This window comes from Haplochromis burtoni, unplaced genomic scaffold (genome assembly GCF_018398535.1).
Source record: "Haplochromis burtoni strain Fernald_Lab_line unplaced genomic scaffold, NCSU_Asbu1 Contig_148, whole genome shotgun sequence".
NCBI classification, from domain to species: domain Eukaryota; kingdom Metazoa; phylum Chordata; class Actinopteri; order Cichliformes; family Cichlidae; genus Haplochromis; species Haplochromis burtoni.
This window is the reverse complement of record NW_024582509.1, coordinates 366,704-390,547: the sequence shown is the minus strand read 5'-3', so window position 1 is coordinate 390,547 and position 23,844 is coordinate 366,704. Positions and strand designations below refer to the sequence as shown.

The 23,844-nt window shown below is 44.1% G+C and overlaps 1 protein-coding gene across 3 annotated transcripts in view; it reads right to left on the bottom strand.

Annotated features, from left to right (window-relative positions):
- The window catches only part of grid1b (glutamate receptor, ionotropic, delta 1b), a 603,615-nt gene that overhangs the window by 578,081 nt on the left and 1,690 nt on the right, over positions 1 to 23,844 (bottom strand). For 2 of the 3 annotated variants that reach the window (XM_042224758.1, XM_042224759.1), the window contains exon 2: positions 7,259 to 7,414. In XM_042224758.1, the coding sequence (XP_042080692.1) occupies positions 7,259 to 7,414 (156 nt within the window). Of the gene's footprint in view, positions 1 to 7,258; positions 7,415 to 22,403; positions 23,318 to 23,844 lie in introns of those variants that run through there. The other variant, XM_042224760.1, reaches the window with a different exon arrangement.

Here is a 23,844-nt window from a genome sequence, read left to right as displayed (position 1 = left end):
TCTGATCCTTTTACAGCACAAATACGAACATGATCCAACCTCGGGTGAGAGGCGGTGCTCAGCTGTAAGAATCGAAACTGACAGAACTCACCAGCGGAGTTCAGCAGCCAACAGACGGCTGCAAAAACCTGCTCCAAAAACCTGCTCCAAATCCAACAGAAACATGGAGAATAAAACCAATTTACATTTTTAACCCAGTTTCTCTGATCACAGTCCCACCTGCTGCACACAAGCTAACACGTCTGATCTTGATCAACCTTGGCTGAGTGTGAACCTGCTGCTGTGGGACAGATGAGACCAATTTGTCTGCTGGGATCCAACAGCAGGAGCTGCCACTCAAACCAATGCAGACAGACAGGGAGGCGTGCGCGCGCGCACACACACACACACACACACACACACACACACACACACCACCTTAACTAAGCAACTAAGTTAATAAGCAAGTAAACAAATTTCGGTTTATGACAACAGAGCGTGTGTGTGTCCACGCGTCACTAATATAAGTTCTGAAATGCAATATTTTCCTGGAACAGCTGTTAAGGTGTCGCAGACAAATACAACTAAATAAAAATGATACGACAAAGACAAAAACTGGTATTCTGTAAATATAATAAACGGGGATTTACTGTGTAACTTTATTAGCGTCCTCCTGAAATGCGCCAACAACATTGAAAGTAACATCCTCCTCTCTGCCCCTTAAGGCTCTCTGGTCGCTATGGTAACATCTAAATATTTCTTTCAAAATAAGACACAAAACTACAACACTGGGAAAGACCCAGGGAAACCGAGTTAACGATAAAACCCCTGAAAACCATAAATTTCACACCTGAGCCTCAACTCTCGCAGCCCGGTACCAAACGGCTCATCGGTTCGTGCCCCGGGAGTCGGGGACCGCTGGTGTAGGAGGCGTGTTTGAAAAAAAACCGTTTGGCTGTAGTAGGAGACATTAAGGAGTAACCACAACGAACAGAAGCACTGTAAAAATAATAATAATAACAACAAAATAACTTTAATAATGCAAAGAGGAAGCACCCAATAGAAGACAAATAATTAAAACTGTAAAAGGCACAAAGGACTTCAGAGGCAATTAAGAACCAACGAGACCAAAGAAGCATTAAATGAAGAATTAAAAAAAAGAAACTGAGTAAGAGAAAGGGTGCAGACAAACAGGAAACAACAGAAATATGTGAACGGAGAAACGAGTGCAAACAACAATACAGAAGAAAACTGAGAATAAAGCCAAACTCAAGCGTCAAATTCCATCACTGACTTCCCAGGTCGAGTCATTTCTCTTCCAATTATACAGTTATTGAGCCGAGTCGGACAGATCATAATAAGACAATTAGCCTAATTTGTTTGAATTGAAAAGCCAATTAAAGAATTAGTGAGCAGCACTGAAAAGTTCATCACATTACAGACGGCGGGTCAGAGAGGCCCGGGCCGCCGGCGTCACCGCCGCGTCGTTGCCAAAGCCAAACGCGTGCGGGATAACGAGGCGTCTTCAGTGAAAACGCAGCTGATACGAGTTAAAAGGATTAGCGTCGGTGGAGAAACAGCTCTCTGTCTTGGCGTCTTTGTTGACAAACTCGAGGCGTGTAATCCGAGCGGATTGGTTTGACAGATGGATTCAGGGAGATTTTCCTTTGGGGGGTTTGTCGATAGCATTAAAGTGTTGCGTATCTGCGAGTGCGGATGAAGAGCCGCTCCTATCAGAGTAAACAGGCTGATTACGACAATCTCTGTGAGAAAGAGCAGTTAATGAGAGGAGCAGTGGATGGATGGATGCACGACGGGAGAGAGCCTGAGGGTCGTCTGCAGGAGACGCACTCTTGTTGGATGTATAGATTTATACTTGCATTTAAATCCACTGACGTTTTCTCAGTTTCTCTACAGCAGTGAGGTTTTGATCATGAAGATACTTCTCTGTAATATTGGACTTCTATTTCAGACTTCGCTTCTGTCAATCAGTCGCATTCTTGTAATGTGAAGACTCGATAGTCTATGAGCAGATAATCTGATCATGTTTGGCAACAATCCACCAAAATCAAGTTTGTCCAAAGTTTGGATCCAGTACCAAAACCTCGGATTTGGTCATTTGTTGGCACCTGACAATATTAGAGTGAAAACAGACATAATGTGGGAAAATAATGAACTGGTATTATTCATCCAGTTTACTTGCTGTAGTTTCAGCTTCGTCTGAGAGTCTTCAGCCATGCTAGGTTCTCCCTGTTCCCAGTCACTCTCACTGGGAGAGCACCTCAGATGTCACCACAGACAGACGCTCATCAAGCTGCAAACAGCACAGATGTAAATAAAAGGTTTTCCACACCAGCCATGATGAGAATGAAAGCACGTTCCTGTAAAGTGAACTCACTCTGACTTTGTGGCAAACGCTAAGAAAAGCTGCTGAATTCAGAGGCAGAAAACCAAAGACTGTTAGCTTACTCCAGCTTACACTACTACCATCGATGCTACAAGATGATCGCATTTTGAAGCTTCACCATTAGCGTTTCAGCTATGAAGGGTTTTTGGAGCAAGAAGGTGAAGGGCTGGAGTCGTAATGTAACAGCTGACACTAGCTTCACAGGTTGCACAGGCTTAAAAAGTGATCCGCATGTCTAGAACTGCGCAGCTTGTTTTATAACATCAAAGTAGTTTGATCACACGTAGAGAGATAAATATAATAAGTACATTTACATTCACACGGATGTCTTCCTTTATTCCTCTTTCATGATGCCAACATGCTGGCTCACTGGGTTTCTCCTATTGTGTGACTGGTTCTATTCAGAGGGATATTTTTATTAAGTGAGGAAGTAAACTCGGCTCACGTGAAAGGCCAAAGGTCTCATCTTACACATTAAAGGACAAACGCACACAAACTGAGAAGAAATAATAATAATAATAATAATAATAATAATAATAGATTGGATTTATATAGTGCTTTTCAGGACCCTCAAAGCGCTTTACAATGCCACTATTCATTCACTCTCACATTCACACACTGGTGGAGGCAGCTACAGTTGTAGCCACAGCTGCCCTGGGGCAGACTGACAGAAGCGAGGCTGCCATATCGCCAACACCAGTAGGCAAGTAGGGTAAAGTGTCTTGCCCAAAGACACAACGACCAGGACAGAGAGCCCGGGGATCGAACCGGCGACCTTCCGGTTCCAGATGCGATTCCCAACCCCCTGCGCCACGGGGTAATAAGGGTGACGGGGCTCTAAGTCAGCTGACAACACAAAAACTTACACTGACCACCCGCACCCCACCCCCTTCTCTCTCTCTCACACACGAGGCAGGGTGTGAATCCATGTCTCATTACCCATAATCCACTACAGCCCAGGCTGTCAGCAGAGTCTCTCCAGACAGGGATCATGGGGGATCTGCAAAAGGTCAAGGCTGAGCTATCTCACACACACACACACACACACGTTGATAATACCTTCTTCCTTTTTGTCCCTCTTTAATTGTTCTTCATTCATGAACCATCATTCCCGTCTCCCACTCATCCTCTTTACTTTCTCCCTCCCTCGGTTTCTAATGTCCCTGGTTTCTTTGCCCCCCCTCCCTCATTTTCCTGTCCTTAGATGCTTTACTTCCTGCAGTTGTCTCAGCTAAAAACAATAGAGATCATCTAATTTAATACTTTTGGCTTCAATTTAGGCCGCCATCTAGAAAAGAAAACAAGATGCATGTACAGCATGATAGATGATTTTACTACTATTAAAACTATTACTACTGCCATTATCCATTTATTTTTTAATAAATAAGCCTTCCTCCCAGATGTAAGCACGGCTCTCTGCTGTGCTGCTGTTGTCGGGTCAGAGGATGAGATGAGCTGGCAGAGGAAATAAAATGAGTGTTTGTGTCGTCTCTAACAAAGAGCAGGAGGTCTCACGCTGAGCTGACACGGATCTGATTCAGACAAACGTGAGTGGCTCCCGTCCACTCGAGACCCGACTCCGTGCCCTTTGAGAGGGCAGCACTGATGCAAACACACACATACATATTCATGCACGCCACAGCCATTAAAATGCACAAGGACACACCACCTGATATCATGCTAATGAGCTCTCCTGTGTGTCTGAGTCACTGAACATGATGTCAATAAATATCAAAATGTTTTGTTCCTGTAAGTTTAAAAGTACGTTTTCATACGGCTGAATTATTTCGACTGCAGGATTCGGTGAGAATATTTTCAGCTTTCCAAACTTTCACTGAATACTGAACAAGCTCCGACTCCTGTTTTCCATATATTGATTATTATGACGAGGTCATCACATTATATTTGAGACCTCTGCATGGAAATCTCAGGAATTATTTACTTATTAATTATTTATCATTTAAACATTCACACTGGGAAACTGTACTTTCTGTCTGCAGGGTTAATGTTTCTAAAGGAGAATATTTTGGCACAAACAACAAAGCGCACTAAATAATGAAATGAAATAAAATCCAGTTTGGTGCCAAACTTAAACACATGAAAATCTGATGCCAAAAAGCAGAAGAGGAACTTTATTATTTTTTATTGCATTCAAGAGCAGAGATGTGCACCACGACTGAATGGACACAGCACCACCTGCAAACACCACCTTGTGGTGTGCAGAAAGAACAAATCCAGTGCAAACAAATTCCCAACATCTGCTCTCAGGGTGATTTAATCGGGGCTGTTTCCACTTGACATTTTGCTTCAGGGAGTCCTTTGTGCTGTAAAGGATTTATTTACATCCGTGACAGAAGAGTCAAAAGTCAACATGCTGTTGTTTCCAGTCACCATCACCGTGCTAGCATCAGGTGCCGCCTGAGAGAGTGGTGTCAACTCAGTAATACGAGTGCACTTCACAGCACAATCAAAATGCTATTAATATTGTAATTAGATTTCTGTTAATTAAAAATTACAGGGCGTATGCAGCCTGGGGAGATTTATCTACCCTCATTTTCCACCGTTAACCATCTTCATGAGCAAAACTGACAGTTTTACCGCAGCTCCTCTGAAACACCTGTTTGCACCTGATCCAAATCTTCTGGTCCAGGCTTTCAAATGAACAAGTTCAACGCCATATTTTCTCTATTATATTTACCTCTACTGCACCTCGTTTCCCTGACACAAGGAAGAAGTCCACATTTTTCAAGTTCCACTTGAAAACACAAAGCTAATTAAGGTGACAGCTTGGTTCTGTGTGGTCTGACTGACTCTGATGAGCTTTCTGGAGGAATTGACCAATTAAATCCGAGCTAGTCTTACAGCTGATTAATGTGAAGGTGTTCATCACCATCTGAGTTAGTCACCTGCTTTCCAGCGCTGCGACGGGCGCTAAAGTGATTTCGCTGATGTTAATTTGCAGCGGAGACAAATGCACGCTGTTGTGACATGATTTTCAGGCGTGGGAGGTTAGACCACGCACATCAGAGCACCGAGGTCCATTTCTCACAGCAAGCTGATGCATCCCAAAGTTATGATGGACGATGTGGAAGTGCGGACAGAAACGTTCACACCATAAAACTTAAAGCACAACAACAGGGCTGAAGCGCTGCACGGTCTCAGCGCAGAGCGCAAAAGATGAAACACACGTCTTTCATCTTTTACGCTCTGGCCTGCGAGATTTAAAACTAAAAGGATTTTAAAATGTTCGTAAACAATCTGCTAAACTTGCACTCTTACTGTGACTGAGCAATGGAGGCCCGGCTAACTCTGATACAAATCAAGCTGCAGCAATCGAGACGAGGCTTGATTTTTGACAGCAGCCACAACTGGAACAAAATCAGGATTTTACCCGTGCTTACATGTACTGTTGGATCATTTTCATACCTAAATGTGTCTGGTATGAGTCTGTGGAGGTAAACTTAGAAACTCTTTGCATTGCTTATGCATTTTTATTCTATCGAGCTTCTACTGAATCTGCTTTGTCCTGTTTTCTCAGCGTCACAGTTTGGATCCTCATCTGTAAAGAGCAGAAACTCATTCAGTCAAATTGATACATGCTGAAGCTAATCAGCTGATCGGACAGCTTAACCCAACATCCCTGTTCACGGCACGAATACAGCAGATATTCGGTTTCACTTCAGGACTTCATCACTGTTTGCAAACTCCGCTGAGATTTGGTTTCTTCCATCTGGACAAAAGCTTTTAAGTCCCAAAGTGCTGAGCGGTTCAGAGTATAACAACAGCTTTGTTCCAGCAGCCACCACTCAGATGAACAAATCGCAGCTTTTATATATCTTACATGATGTGGAAGCAATTTTCCCCAGCGCTGTGTTGTAATACACTTATCTTTTGTTTGTGTCGCTTTGAAAAATGTGCATTTGAGGATGGATGACTTACCTGCTGCAAACCAGATCTACCTGTGGGTGCAAATAAAGAAAACCGAAGCTGAACTTGAGATATTTTCAGAAAGAAATTGTGTCGAAATGAACACCGGCTGCAACAAGTGCATCATCACCATCATCCTCGAACGGCAATACCAACATAAGCACCACGCTTTCATCCTCTTTCGTGTCTGCGACGGCGTCACCTTCCCCCCCCACACACACACACATTAATACCCCTTAATCATCGTCATCCTAATCACTGCAGGGATCCTCATCCTCGACACTCACATTATAATCAGCACCATCGTAACATTCATCAGCATCATTATCAATACCAGTTATATCCATTATCGTCACAACAGTCGTCTCATCACCAGCATCAACATCATCGTCATTAACTGCAGCAAAACAATCAGCATCCTCCAGTCTGAGCTTCATCATCCACATCATCACGGCCTTTTCTGCAGCCACGAGCGTACACATAAACAAATGTGTTCACAGCCACACAAGCTCCTCTCAAAGCTGAGAGGCCGTCTGTGCAGCTGGGCTCAGTGCTTCCCCCTAGCTTCCTCTGCAGGGAAAACAGCGAGGGAGAGAGAGAGAGAGAAGACTGAGAGAATGAATCTCAGAGGAAACCCTGAGAAACAGGAAAGAAGAGGCAAAGGACGGGCTCTGTGGAGCTGCATGAAAGACAAACAGCGTCCTCTGAGAGCTCTGGCAGAGCGGCTGCAGCTGCCGTGATTTAAACAGCATTTAGGAGGTTGATACCTGGGTCATTAGCTGTGAGGATACCTCAGCGAGAGGCGGCACCCGCACAATCTAAAGATTAACAATCCAAGGCAGGAGTGTAAGAAGCAAGGAAAGCAGGAAAGTGCAGAAAGCACTGCGGTCGAAAATCATCTGACACTCCCGCCATCACGTGACGTAAACGCAGCAGCGGCCTTACCTTCCTGCACCGCCTGGAAAGGGTTGTTGGGCGCGATGAGTTTAATCGAGTGTGTGATCTTCTCACTCTGCAGGATGTCGTCGTTCAGACTGAGGTCAGACACGGCGAGCTGGAACACCTGATCATCCTGCACTGCGTTCTCCTCAAATATCGCACCTGGACAAGTAGAAACAGGGAGTGTAAACAGGTTAAGGACTCAAACACTGCTCTACTGAAAATACCACCCAATTATCATTTTATTATCTCCACAGAAAAAAAAAAAAGTATATCTCAGCATAAATCAGTATTCAAATTTCCTGTCAGCTAGAACACATGGTCTCCGGTCCTTTATCAGAACAAACCACTGAACTCCTGCAGTCACTAACAGTGTTGTGTATACCATCACCAAAGAAGCGCCATACTGTAATTACTGTAAGGTATGAATGTGCTAAGCATTCTCATGAGAGCTACTAATCAAAGAATTACACGTGGTTTATCGTTTCTTCAGTCATATCCACGATGGGGGGACAGAACAACAATCTGAGTTCATGCCGGACTTTGGACAAAGGCGTCGGAGCCGGACAATATGAGAAAAACCTAATATCAAGATATTTTTTTGGGCGGGGGGGACTATATCGCAATACATGATATAAAAATCACAATATGTTTAAATATCCTTGAACAATAAATGTTATTTTTAACCATATAGTGCCTAAAACTGCACGGGTATACTCATGTATATCAACTATTCAGTATTTTTTCCTACTTCAAATACAAGAAAATCTGAATAAAACGTTTTATTTTAACCAATTTTTAACCATCAATTACTGTGACAGTAAGTCTCTCGCTGTGGTCAACAGCAGACCTTTAACAAACAAAAAATACATCAAGAATTCACGAGACAAAATAAAACGATTGAAATAAAAAAAAAAAAAAGGTGTTCTTTGCTACTTGTAAGATATAAAAATGTATAAAATATAAAATGTGATTAACTCAAATTACAGAAATAAAATCTAGATAGTGACTAAAAAAAAATGACTGATCTAGAGCAGTCACGTGTGGCGCCGCTGGTTTAATTAACGTTTTCTTTGGTGTGTGGGGAGATGTTGATAGGCAGTTTAAGACTGTTTTAATTATGCAGTGTTTAATAACCCTTATGGTGTTATAGCACCACTAGGTGGGGGGTTGCCCTACTGTTGTCTCCTAGTGGGTGTGTGAGTACAGCGGCAGCTATTACATGCTGCTCGTGTTCTGTTCTCAGGAGAAACCTTACCGATGTAACGCTGTTTGATTTAACTGACTGGCTTCGAGCTATCCGGCTAACCTCCACACCACACGCCCGCTGGACCTGCTAGCTGCTCCTTCCTCGCCAGACTGCCGTTACAAGTGGAATAATTTCAGGGTACTGCTACCCTTTGTTTTGCATTTAGTTCGACATCCAAACAGTGAGTCTCTTACTCTCGCTCGTCTGAAACTCCTGCCGTCGCCATATTTTCCCCTCTCTGGTAGCATATAAACACACATGCTCAGCGCAGTGCACCAGGTAGAACATTTTCAGGTTGGGAGGGGTTATTAATGACGTATTCGCAGCGTGTGGGAAAAAAAAAAAAAATACTTCCAGTAAATTACATGTAGATGGCTTAATATTGCCATGGCAACTGAGAGCCATTTTAACTATCGCATGCGGAACAACTCGCGATACATCGAGTATATTCGATATATCGCCCACCCCTACTTCCCCCGTTCCGTTTTTTGAAGAGACAAGAATGATGCTAAAGAGCAGACCATGTTCAGCCACCTGAAACCCCCCAAAACAAGAACTCCTTTCTTACACAACATCGATGATGCAAACACAAACCACTAAAATCCTGAAAGCGCTACAGTTGATTTCAATCGTGTCCTTGAATCCGTCTCCTCACATACAAGCACAAGTAATCAGACCACATCATATCTTAAAGACCTCAGTAGAGCTCTTCTCTCTCAGACTGTCGGTTTACTTGCGCTTCCTCTGTTATTTATTTATTTATTTATTTTTTTAAAAAGTAAAATGGGAGGTAGAGCCTCCAGCTATCAAACCAGTAGCGGGGTCTGATAGTAGATATCAACAGCTGCTGCAGCTGAGAAAGACTTCAGGATCTGGGTGGAGTTTTTTACTGCACGACGCTCACGAGCCCCATCGTTGAGATGATGCATGCATTTCATTTTATGAAAAAGCCAAAGGGGAATTCGTGGTGAGAAAATGAATAATAAACATGTATAAAATGAGCTTCTGTCCGGTTTTAAACATCTATGCGAGCGGATCGAGGGCAGAAATGGACCGAAAGGCCTAGAGAGGGGCAGACGGGTAGACAAATGGACGGGCTGATGAAACTTTCCAGATTCTGTTTGGGAAATTTGTCACGCACAATTAAGAAATTCCTGCCTACGAGTGAGAATTCAATTTGCCAGACTGCTTGTGCTCATTCATCTCTCCGAGTATCCAAATGAACTCTGCTCAGCCTCGCTGTGGATTTGAAGGCCTTCCTCGCAGGGGACGCTGTCTAGCTTCTGGGCTTGATCAATCAATCATCCACTTTTGAAATTGCAGTCAGTCGGGCGTTTTCAATTAAGAATGAGGCTTGTCAGAGACACGGTGGGGGGATTGATGTGAGGTTTATATTTCTGCTCGCAGCCACAGCAAACTGGTGAGCCTCAAACTTCCAACAAGTTTAATTAATAATGAGTGCCAAGGGGAGAGGAGGTGGACTGTAGACCCACGGGTATCTCTGAGCTCACAGTCAAACCTCCCAGGCTCTCTGCCACTGTCTGCTGCAAGGAAACTGGCACAATTAAAGGGCAAGTTCATCCAACAGGCTAAAACACGACTCCCCCACTAAACACCAGCCACACCATTAAAGGTCCCATTACAGTGATTTTTAGTTTTAGTGTCGTTATTTTCCTCTGTATTATCGGTTCTGCCATTGCTTAGCTAACATAAACGAATGCAAGTCTGTTAATAAAAAACATAGCATTATTGAAGCACTGCAAATTATTTAATCCCAACAGCCCCAACCAACCACATGATGTCACGTTCCACACTGACAGAAGATGGCGCTAAACATGTTTTGAAACTTTAAGCTCTTCTTTCTTAAATCCAGCTTCACAGACAGTTGCATCCATGTCAGGTTATGAGAGCAGGGCTCAGTGGTGTAAATTAGCCTTGTGTCGCGTTTCATGTCCCCTTTAAAACCTCTGACTGATAAAGAAAACAGCGAACACGATCATCTGCCGGGGAGTTAGACAGCACCTAAACATTAGTGCAGACCAAACACTCGGTGAAGTGGTTTCCAGAACGACAATGCAATCAATCTAAAGTCGAAGAAACACAACAAAGAGTTGAAGGCTGATTAATGAGCCTCAAAACTCTTTGATCCCAATTACAAAGGGCAGATTTTAGAGTTGCTGACTCGGCAGTTTTTGGTGGCAGAAAGTGGGGCTGACACAGTAATAAGCAGCCGGGTGACTGAAGAGTGGAGTTTAAAGTTTAAAAAGTAAAGTATGACCGCATGTTCCGAAGATTATTCACATATGTAGGCTTCTTCCTGTTAAAAGGGTGGTTTTCCTTCTCACTGTTGCCAACTGCCTACATAGCGGGTGGCAACTGGGTCGACCATCTTCCGTGGGATTGTGCAGCTCAGTAAAGGAGGACCTCGGGGTTTCTCCGGCTGAGCTGGTCCTTGGTCAGCCTCTCCGTGTTCCTGGGGAGTTTTTGCCTGAGTGTTTCTGGGGACACAATAATGTGACGGACCAGCTGTGGAAGTGACAGAAACCAGCAGAGGATTCATCACTGCTGTGAGAAAAAGATGCAGGTGATGGGAGTTTTAATCAAGCTAACAGTAAATAGCTGTTAGCTCGTCACACTTCCACTGTGTTTCCTGAGTTTTGTTGGTTTTTTGGTTGATCATCTTCCCTTCAGAGAGTGTGGAGGGCAATGGTGGTAAAATGGGAGGAGCCCTGGGATTGATCAAGTCCAACAGATTGTTGCTTCTGGAATGGACCAATGATTGAAGCCTTTTTACGTTCCAGTTTACTAGAGAGTGACGAGAGGACAGCAAAGCAGGGAGAGTGTGAGGGAAGACATGCAGCAAAGGGCCGCTCGGCTGATAGCTAGCGACTTTAACTACCTGCAAACAAATCAACACGTTCAATGCAAACTCCAGGGGAACAGCTTGCTGCTCTGTTTAAGGCTCAGCTCCCTCTTTGTGACTTGATGACAGAAAGCAATCAGTTCAGGAATACACATTTTTCCCAAGCATAGCTGCTGCCAACTGATCTCCAGTCCTGTGTGGCCGAGGCCTTAGGAGGTACTAACCAGGGGGTCCGTGGTTCAATCTCAGTCTTCCTGGCTGCATGTCGAAGTGTTCTTGGGCAAGATAACGAACGCCTTGTCTCAGATCTGTAACAGACTCAGCAGCTAGCATGTGGGGAAACGCAAGTTTAAAGATGTGTGGGTCCAAGATGTGCTGATAACTTTTTTAAATTGGGAATCCAAGCAGCTGAGCCACATGTGAAACCAGAAAAGCTCCAAAGGCGCTCGAGTCTTTCATGTCTGCCGTTATAAGCCCCTGTTCAAACACAGACGTGCGCGCCGTTCAGCTCAGATGTTTCATTAAAGTTTGCTTTAACCGTCGCTGCACTGAGGCCTGAGATGTCACGGCTCCTGCTCATATTAAGTCGGCACCAGTTCTATGAATCGCTCTGCAAGCACGTTTCAAGGCTGTGTGTCCTGAATCAGGACAATTGAAGACATTTCACATTTGTAAAGACACGATTTGAAGTTTCCACCAACCCTGATCCAAATGTTCGGTTCACTACATCACACTGAGGATATTCAACTTTAAATTATGACTGTTCACTAAACAGCTGTGCGGATTACTTTATTAATGAACAGGTGAATTGCATTTTACGGGTTATTTTCATCTCTCTCACAGCACAAACCTCCTCCAGTGTAACTCCACCCATCCTGTTTCCTGCTTCTTCGCCATGCTGTTCCCAACAAAAGCAAACATATGTCCTGCCATACATGCACCGCCTGCAAACTCTTTCGTCTGCCTACACTCGAGTCCTAAAACCGCAACAAAAGAGCCGTCGCATGTTTAACACCTGCTATAGTGAGTTGCACAAATCACCCCTGCAATCCGCACTCGTTTCAAAAATCCCGGCGTCCATCTGTCCTCACATACTCCACTTTAAATTGGAGGACAGCCTCTCTTTGGCAGGAGCTTCTTTCCTTCTGCCTTGGCGGTCCGCCTGGTGAGACAAAACTGTGCAGACTGAAAGCAAATTTGTCTCCTGGGACAATAAAGATTTTATATACATGACTGTCAGGTGAATGCAGTCTAAGAACAAATGCATTTTAATCTGACAGGCTTGCTGTTCCAGCAACAGGGGAAAAACCGTCTGGCCTCTGCAAGCTTTAATGAGGAATGACGATTATAATCGAGACATGACGCTCACGATACCATCTCACATGCATGAAAGCTGGGTATCGACCAGTATTACATAAATGCCTTAAAAACGTGCTGTCACAGTATTTCTTGGCATTTAAACCACAGTTTATTGATATCCATTTGCTCCACAGAACGGCTTACAAACTTTGTTGGATTATTGAATTTCATAAATAAGCTGAACGGTTAATAAAGGCCACAGAAATGTGGGAATCCTGTTTAAGTTGGAAAATTAATGTGTGGCTTGGCTGACCTTTCCAGCATATTTGCAAACATTTCTACGCCACGTACAAGGTGGGAGCTTCACACCAGCCAGCAGCCAAAAACCATTTATTCACCACTGATGCAAAAACAATGTATTGGAGCGGCTAAGTTTATCAAGCCCCCGCCTCTCGCTGGCAGGTAATCAACCAGGAGTCCAGGGCTGTGAGTCCCAGAGCTCAAGCTGGGTGGGAAAAATATATATATCTACCAGAAAAAGCAGCTGCTTTATTTGGGGATTTAGCAGCTTCTGAGAGCTGGGACCATAAAGTCTGGCTTCTTGCTTGACCTATTAATCTCAGAAAGGCTTTATAGCGGCTGGGACTCTCACTGGGTCACCATTTTCTCAGATTTTATTTCCCACCACCTGCTGCCAGCAAATAGATTTTATTTAGAAGAACATTTCCCTCCAATTATTTATGCATTGCATTTGTAGCAAGAAGGCAAATGATTGACAGCAACGTCAAAAGAGGAAAAAGTGAAGCAGTGTAACCGTCTCCATCATCTACACACATTTTACTCCAAAGTTAAAACTTTCAGTGAAGCTACTTTAAAACAGGGGAACGACGTGGAGCCGAGAGGCTCGTTTTTCCAGTTTGGTGAGCAGCACAAGAGATTAATATAAAAATAAAATAATTATTTCTATATTAAAGTTAAAACAAACAAACAAAAAACAGACACTAGAGCTAAGTCGGAAAATATGCAAGCATGTATTTCTCTTTTTCAGGGCAGTAATTACACTTTATGATTGTGGATGAGGATTTTCAACTCTTGTCTTTGTTTGTGCTTTTCTGTACACAATATACAAATAAAATACAGTTTTCAGACTAAACTGCAGCAAACTGAAGATAAATAATTAGAATGAACGCTCATTAACCAGGTAGGAGGAGGGGGGGCTGTTCTTATTTTTAAATCTTTACCAGTACTTGGTTTAATCCAACCTTTACAGATTCTCAAAGTCCCACACACACACACACACACACACACACACGACAACTGGAAACAAAACTCAAGGAGATGGCAGAAAGCACAAGAGAAGACTCCACAGAGACGGCACAGGTGATCTCAGTTTAGACGGTAACAGGAAAGGTAACAAACGTAAAACTCAAAACGAAGCCACGTGAGGGTCTAACATTCAAAACAACACAGGAAGTGATGTAAAGACTAAGAGGGAAAACAACAGGAAACATTCACAATCACATGGCCGAGGCTGAGCCCACCCAGTCTGCAAAAAAAACATTTCTGCAGATATTTCAGTTCACGTTCAACTTTCTGACACCAAACAGTGACTGTGAGGGAAACCTGGGGGGAAATCCACAGTGTCCGACTGATATATGTGTGGTTCATGACACCTCCACCCTGCCTTTGCAAGTCTATCAACGCATGAGCGTGTCAGTATGTCTACGAGCACTCACACCATAGACAGCTTGTGTGTAACACTGAGGCCTAAATAAAAAGGGATGAGAATGAGAATCTGTGTTACGCTGATTGACTGCTTGGTGCTTGTGTACTTTGTATTATGTATTGACATCCTGATGCAGGCTGTGTGGAAAGGATTAGCTGAAGGAAAGAAACAAAATGCAGAGGGCTTCAGGTCTGTTCAGGAAAACACTCGTACAGCTGCCTCCCTCTCAGCACCAAGGACAGCTCCTGTGACTGCAGGCTGGCTCACACATGAGATTTCCTCACATTAGCTTCTCAACATCCACCAGAGTGCCAGCAAATCACTTTGAGTGGGGTTAGGGTTAGGCAGCATTTTGGCCACATGTTAAAGTAGATTTCCACTGAGGTTTGCCCAACAGGTCAATACTCCACATAAAAAGGTAGCAAATATAACCCCGACCTGTTACTGAAAACGTGGATGTTGAAGACTGACGTCCATTTACTGTGAAAATCAGGACTCCTATAGATCATTTACTGTCCTGACAGCCTGCATCAACAACAGCAACAAATAAATAAATATAAATAAATAGAGATGTTGTCAGTCATGGTGCTGCCACAGTGGGACTTTTATGACAGTATCAAGACGCCGCTGGCTTCGGTCTACCTTTGCCGGCTCTGATTTCTGTCGTCCATTAATCAGTGGAAGAGGCCGATGTCGGCACCCACAGTCATTGCAATTACACTCACTCCTTTCATCACCCTCATACAGGAAAATCCATTCCTATTAAAAGGTTTAATAAGTGGTAATACAAAAGCTGCCATTTATCTTTCCAGCAGCCCATGTGGCAAATCGCTGGTAGGCTAAACTACAGGGAAATAAAACATACATGGCAGAACACTCGACTGTTATTACATGCAAGAGTGCAAATTATTCTTTACATCGTCCTCCAGCCTCCCTCAGCGAGAGGTGGTGTGGTGGATCCTGCCCTCACCAGGATGCTAATGACAAACAGGACTCTACAATAACCGGTTTAATAAAGCCTAGTGCTGGATGCTAATACTGTACATGTTCATTTTTTGTGTGACTGTGGAGCTCATTAAATACAATTTGGATGACTGTGTTATGTATGAGGATATGTGCTGTAGTATTCTTATACTCACGTGTAACTACAGAACAGGTGAAATTAACTGGGATGAGGAAAGCAGGCAAAAGAAGAACGAGCAACAATACAAGTCCTTCAAAGAAACGTCAGGGAAAGAAACACAAAAGGCTAAAATGATTCATGCTGAGCTCAAACTTCCAAACAAACCTGGTAGGTTGATAACAAATTTTGAAATTCAAAACTTGAACCAAAACCAATATATTTAACCAAGAAAGACCACTAATACCATCAAGTCTTTAAATAGTGGAAATGTTCTAATTAAAACAAACCAACATGTTGCTCCATCCTCTGTCAGCGCCATTTAAATCTGCCTGAGGTGAAACTAAACTTCAGTTTGGGTCAAAGGTCGCACACAGTCTGTCAGCTAGCAAACACCACATCTTAGGGGCAGGTACAAAATAAAACTGACTACAGACCACGGGAGAAAATCATGAAGAATTATTCATGAAACAAAGTGACTGAGAAGCCGAACCTCAAAGAAGGACCGAGTAGTTATGCTGTCAGTGATTGGCTTTTTGAACACAGGTTGGCAAGACAACTGGCAGGAAACAGAACAATGACAGAAGCCACGGTGAAATGCATGAAGGTGGACGTTTATGAAATAAAACAGGAAATGGATTCAAACCCAAGACAAGCATAGACGTATAGGAGCGATGCAAACGACGACAGATTAGAGAAGAAAATGTGACAAAGCTGAACTCGTCCTGCTGCTCTCTGTACTTAAGTACCACTGAAGAGGAAAAGCTCCATTTAGCAGGTTTGCATCAATAATGGCAACAAAAACAGAAGCTACATGCCAATCAAGGTCAGGTGATGCAGAGAATTAGTCTTCACATCCGCTCTGTGGAAACTGGATATTATTCTGATCCTGGACACAGTGGAAGTGAAATGAATAATGTGGAGGTTTAAACACAAAGCAGCACAACGAGAAGATTTATAGCAACCAGGAGTTTGGGTGACATTTCCCCAGAGTCCAATGGAGGATGCAGCGGAGCTATTATCATAATTAAACATCCAAATAAGCGGCGCTGCAGCACCGTGACCTTCAGGCGTACAAGGGGGGAAAAAAAACTGTCCCAGCAGCCCAGCTCCTCCTGCCTGTGAGCACAGAGCATATTCTCACAGTCAGACATCAGCGGCTGAAGCTCGACTCCATCCTCAGCCTCAAACCCAAAGTTTCACCTGACATGTGAAGCACTGAGCTCCTCTTCCTCATGTTCAACAGCCAATGAAACATGCACGTGTGCAGATTAGCTTTGGCTCTCATAACAGACAGTCATATACACGAGATCAGTTGTGCTGTGGAGACAATATGGCATATATTAAGATCCACCGAGCTGCTGCAGCTGTAAGAGCCTGTTAAACATCAGCGAGCAGCAGCATCTAATACAAGAAATCCAACACGAGAAGCTTCAAATTAAACCAGAAGTCATGACGAACCGTGTAAACTGGTAACGTGTTGTAATGTACCGATGCGTCAAAGCTTCAGTGTCTCAAAACAAAGCAATCATTGGGCCACGCTTGGAATTTAAAAAGATGCATCTGCAGGACGGGGTTGTAAAATCCATCTCTGCCAAGAGCTACCCAAGCAGAGCCTGTGCACGTGAGCACGTGACTTCAGTTTAGCCAGAATAAAAAAAAAAAAAGTAAATGCCAAATAAAAGACTCCAAATACATTCACAGAAAAAGGAGGAAACATTGTGCATTGTGTGCAGCCTCCTTACTCGAAGAAATTTCATCTATTTGAACATTTTTAAAAGGAAAAAGCTCAAGTGTTTGTTTGTTTCCCATCCTGGTTTATTTTTGTTGTTTTGCTTTCAGGCCGTCTGTGTTTTCCTTCTAATTGTCCTGTAGTTACTCAATTGAAAACATTATTTGTCCTCCCAAAGGCCAATTTCAGACAAGTAGGTTTGAAAACAAAAAAAACAAAGCATCTGACCAACAACAGCCAAACTGAATTATTCAAAACAGAATTTAAACTGGGGAATAATAACACCGATACTGTAAATGGGCACAACATTTTAAACCTTTATTCACATCAAACCAAGCAATCAACATTTCTCCTAACCGCCCCATCAAAAGCACCATTACCAACAACAATACTGGTTTGGGTGATAAACATGACCAGAGACCAAAGTCTAGCTTGAACCGTGATGTTCATGTCTGAAGTGAGGAGCAGCGAGGAGAGGGCACAGGAAGGAGTGTGAGGATGAAGGAGGTCTGACAGGAGAAGATCAGTGAGAACTTTGAAGATAAGAAGCAAAATCTAGTATTGGATACGTCGAGGAATCAGGAGCCAATGAAGGTGGATGACACTGGATGTAACCTGCTGCAGAGTTCTACGATTTGGAGGATTTTTTGGGAGAGCAGAGAGAATGGCACTACAATAATCCAAACACAAGGTGAGAGCATGAACCAGGATCGAGTGCTGTGTTGACGAAGAAAAGGGCAAAGTCTAGAAATCGAATCTGCGGCGCTACCGATTCTGATGAGGGTGGTGAAGAAAAGAGCATTGCCCGAGATGACTCCAAGACTTTTGACACAAGTGCAGAGCTAACAACCGGTTCCACAACGGGCCGCATAATTTTTTAACGTCTGACTTGTTTAAATGAAATTTTCAGTCGGCTACTTTCACGAGAGGAGCTTCTTCTGTCAGTCGCCTGAATCACACACCAGAGTCAGGTGGAATGACCTGTATTTTTTGAGGCATCTCAGGATGATCACATAGACAGTGTATAAGATGGATGTAGCCACGGTGACGTCACCCACGGGTTCCTGATGCGCGTTAGTCTCAAGACTCAACGTTTTCACCACCTCGACGTTTTAAAGATGGACTGGTGCACGCTCATTAATGAGCATTTCCTGCTGAATCCTCCTGTCTGACTCTCAGGATGACTTTGCAGAGTCTGGACTTAATATTTCATTCAAAGTGACGTCAAGCGTTAGTCTGAGCCCATGAAGTCATCAGGAGCGTGTTTACCAAGTTCACTGTGAAAGGAGCTGCTTCTGGGAGCCCACTCTGGTACGTCGTGTGGAATCATGAGCACTACTTTGAATTGGCTCCGGCAGCCACATCAGAGCTGGCATGCAAAGCAGCCGCGCTGGGCGTATTCCCGAGGTAAAACAGGCTAAACACAGAAAAGACTAAATGCCGACAATGTGAGGTTAATGTGAGAAATTAACCTTCGAATTCAAAGCAGCGAGTAACAGACAACGCTACATTTTGCTACCATCATCATATTTTAGTTACATGTTCAGATTTACATAATTAACAGCAAAGAACAGGGCTGTGGACGTGTTGATGAAGAACAGTGATACACACGTGTTCATCAGCACATCTCACTTAAACACTGAGCGGCCATGTGGGTGAAACAGTCAAGTTTAAAGCGAACGGTTCTCCGTCCTGGGAAACAAACTCAATTTTGAAACTGAGTTAGCGTGCTGAGGATCAGTCGCATGTACAGACAATCACGAGTCTGCACAGCAGCTTAAAACGGACCAAAAATAATGAAAGAAACATCAGCAGCAGCTTTCAGTAACCTGTTATTAGTCGAGCCGGCTCCTTTTCCAGGCCTGCTCCTGCCGGCCTGCCCACACAGTCGCTTCTCCTCCTCTGTTTGTCACAGAGAATCTGAAGCAACACTAACGTTTCTCTGCAGAGTATTTTAATGCCCTCGCAGGGTCAAGCACTCTGCTGCAAGCCACGTTCATTCAGTCCGCAAAGTGAGGCTGCTGCATTATGTGAGAGACGCCTGCTCCTTGTTCAGTGTGTGTGTTGTGTGTGCAGGTGGTGGAGGTAAATGGCCTGGCTAAGCCTTCACTGAGACAGTGCGGGAAGCCTTTTGCGTTGTTCCCTAACTGGGTTAGTTTATCTTATTTAGCGGTGGGGCGAGAAAAGGCCGCAGCTGTTCATTCGCGTTGCCAGCCTCAACAGATTGGATTCCTGCAGTTCGAGATCGCCTTTCCAAAGCTGGGCGACGGATGAGCACGGCTCTCTTCCTGCTAGCCGCCACACTGATGCCGTAAATCATCCCGAGTCAGCTGCCTGGCTCGTGGGATGGGGTAATCTCTCCTCCTCAGGCTCCTTATAAAAAGTGACTTGTTATCCGTTTGGCCTGAGGGGCGTTTAGAGGACCTTCAGATCTGGAAAACAGCCCACAGGGAACAGGAAGAGCTACAACCTGAGTCCAGCAGCATCAGGGAATGAAGGCAGACACCGACAATAGGAGCTTGCATCTAACGTCTTTTACATGACAAACGTCTGTATCATATCCACAGCTGCTGAAGACTGTCACAAAAAAGAAATGGCTGTGAGCAAGCATTAAAAACCTCAAAGTATGACCGCATCCCTGATTTCACACAACGACCAGTTTAAAAAAACCACTACAATGAAATACCACCAGATATAAAGATGTGTTTTATGACGAGACTGAAAACCAGACAGTGGTGGGTACACGCTGTCTGCACCAAGCGGATGATAATATGGTCCTACTGGTGTTTAAGCAGGTGACCGTAACAAAGGTGTCGCCTCAAATCTGCGAGGAGTTGAGAATCGGAAAATATTGGAATGGAAAAACAAAATGAAGCCACCTGGACGAGCTTCTGCTGCTAAAAGCAACACAAGAGGAAGAAACAGCACCTGTCCAGTGATGACCTCTGAGAAAGCACCATGTGACAGTGAGAAGAAAAAGGAACCCATTTCAACAGGAATGAACCAATAACAGGACGAGTCTCTGCGAGGATGGCGAGCCACTCATCAGCTGTGAAGATGAGCGGGAAAGAAGGAGCCAAGAAAAGCACGTTGAAGCCTTCACTTCAGTTTGAATGCGTGCAGCGACCCTCCGCTGGGGGAACGTGGGTCTTTACAAACCTAAACTGATGATTTGTGCTCTGCTGTGCTGAAACAGGAACTCCGAAGCTGGCCTGAAATGTTATTGTGAGCTGCAGCGTTTCAAATTTCCCTTCAGCGGAACGAAGATATCTTTTATCTATTAAACATAAACATAAGGGATATGCTGAGCTTCTCTCTGTTGCAGAGTGAGCTGAACGAATGTATTTGTCGAGTTTTGTCAGACACAAATGTTTGTCATGTTTCCTACAAACAACAGCTCGATATTGTCTCAACATGGCTGATTCATCGGTCTGCAGGCGCGTCTGCGGAGGTTTGACAACCTGATATTTTGTCTCTTTTCATAATGATTTCACCTTCCTCTCCTCTGAACAGAGATGTTTGCATGAGCCCCCTGAGAGCAGCCATCATGTCAGGACTGTAGCTCGCTGACAGCTTGATGTCTGATATTTAATTAAAGGCCAACATTAATTCCAGCCCCATCCCCACCTGTTTGCAGCTCCTGCCCCTGACCTCCAATCAGACAAACTGATGTTCCTTGACCACAGCTTTCCTTCCCAGGCAGCTGTTTTCACTGATTTTGTGCACATTCAACCAAAGAGGAAGGAGGGCGGGGCTAATTAGAGACGCCAGCTGCTGCTGGGAGGAGATGAGACGAAAACCTGCCCGGCCTCGGACCTCACAGAGCAGGATTTTACTGCACAAATGCCCACGGACACATTAAGTGGGTCAAAGGCTGAAGCAGGTTGAGTGAAGGCCACAAACCTTCACGTTTTCATCCAAATCGGCTTTTTCACAGATCAACTCTCCGTCCTGCGACACCCTCTGCCTGCCACTGAGCCACTACAGGCAGCAGCAGAGAGGAAGGGACAAACAAACCGGGATATGTCACCGACGATAAGCAGCGCGGCCGGACGAGACAGATGCTCGGGCAGGGGTTTCAGGGGCCGACAGTGGAACATGTCACATCTGATCTAGGTTCAGCTCTGCTGCCAAGCCAGACTGTCAGTAGGTTCGGGGAACGACGGAAGCCGAGTGACACAATCAGACAAAGTGTCTGCATCTACAAGGATGAGGCCAATCTGTCTTTACTGTATATTTATCCATGTACACATTTTTGCACATTTAAGGGTCTTTGATGTGTAAACAAGCTGCAACAACGATCATTTTTCACGCTGGGATTATGATTTGCAATGAGACATTTTGAGCCATCAAATGCACTGCGATCAATAGCAGACACAAAAGTGACAACAGCCTCTGACTCGTCGATGATTGCAACATCATGTTGAGTCACACTTTTTGAAGGGTCTCTTAATTAAGGGGAAAAGTGGAAACACAGCACGTCCTCACCTCAGAAACAGGAGCTTCAGCGCATGGCTAACATCACTCTGTCTTACTCTCTTCCTCCTTGTTGTTCTTTATTATTAGAATTTATAGAAATAAAAATAAACACTAATAGCATTTTTAAAAAACAAAATCATATATCAAGCTTCACCAAAAGCATCTTTCTTTGTTTTATTTATGTGAATTTCCTCAAATAATTGCACATAACTTATAATCTGTGGCATTTCTTCCATATTGGACACAAAGCAGGTGCTGTGGGGTTAGTGACCCTCCACTGGTGCTTATAACCCACTTAAGTCTATGTGGTTTCAAACGGGACCTGATGCTGGGGAGTGGATATAAGAGCCAGAGTGCCAGAGCCTCCCTCTGATTCAAATCCAACTCTTAGTGATTCCTGGTTGAAACATCTGTAAGAGTCCAAAGTTTCTGCAGTGTGAAGCCGTCACTCTCTTCACTCTCCGTGACACCTCCACTGCCACCTGCCTTTCAACTCTTCCCCCTACACACTGACTTGGCCATAAACGCTCCCAGATCAACCAACGTTAAAGTCTTTTCTGATTTAAAAAGAAAACGACAAGAAGAATAATGAGAATAATTTTGCAAAACAAACCCAGGTGCAGCCACAAAAGAGGCCGACTGTCTGGTGTGAAAAATCCCAAAATAGCTTTAATTAAACTTACAGAAAGGAGCTCACAAAACAGGAAACGCAGGATCAGCCCAAGCATCCAACACACGGTGCAACTACAATCAAATCAGGTGAGACGAGGCTCTGTATGAACCCACACAGGGCTGAGGAAGCACAGGTGGAAACAGTTAGGGTGGGAAAGACAATTATAAAGCCAGGAAATGAAACAGGAAGTCAATGAAGAGTTACACAAGAAATACTTTCAAAATAAAACAGGAAACCAGGGATTAACCAAAACTTTAAGTCTTAACTAAACCAGACACCACAATTGCCTCTTCATGGCAATAAAAGAAGAGCATCACTGGTTCTCTGGATGAACAATAAAACAGAGTGTAGTCGTATGAAAGCTAAAGAACTCTAAGCCTTTAAACACTGTGCCACCAGGAAGCCTCGTAGCACCAGGCAGGAAGGTTTTATATAAAACTGTGGCAGAATAAATAAACCCACAGACGATCAATAACTGTGCTGACGCTTGTGCAGGGATCAAGGAGGATTTTCTGATATATTTTAATGCATATGATTTGTTTTAGCAGGCAGGCGGGGGCCGAGCCTGCAGAAAACTCAGAGAATCTGGTTTGAAGAGTACAGTACACGCACATCCTGGTCAACAAAGATTCTGCTTCACGTATCTGTGAAGCAGAATCTGCAGGGCTCCACCACCAAGACCAACACCACAGGTATGGACACGCAACAATACACCAGAGGTTGCAGACGAGATTTGCACTCACAAGTTGCAACATTTATTTTCATTTTTCTGTCGGCTGGACACGAGCTCCTCCTCGCGTGGAGAGCACACTGAGCTTCTTTCTACCTGCAGCTCTGACATCTCTAAACTCTCATGGCTTCTATTTTTCTTCGTTTAGCTCCCAAATTTGCTCATAAATAACGCCAGCAGCACCAGCTGCATGTTCACGCCTGCTCTGACTGGCATCACCCCCCACCCCCTCATCCTACCCCTGATTTGTTGCATTTACTGTTCTGTGTTGTGGATAATCTGGTATCACTGTTCTCTCTTGTTGCCATGAGCCGAGTGAATCCAGATTTTCTCCCGAGGGACAGTGAAGTAGCCATCCATCTGTGCAGCCCTCCATCTACACTCTGAGATTCATTCTGTGGCGAACGAGGAGCTGCTGAAAAATGGCCAACAACAGGTTTTAATTCCTCCAAGTGTCATCTGTGCATGTACAAATAAGGACGAAGCCAAACCTAAAGAGCTGGCACACAAAGCAATCTGCCACACGAGCCATCTCCATCTCAGTGCTGAAACGAAGACTCACCTCATGTTACTGGTGTGTGTGTGTGTGTGTGCCTGTGTGTGTGTGAGAGAGTGTGTGTGTGTGCGTGTTTGATTGGTTTATAATAAAGTCTTGCTCAAAGATCCCTTTTCCCTAAAGTGGTCAGGCATAACGACAGATAATTTTAGGTCAGTGTTTGTT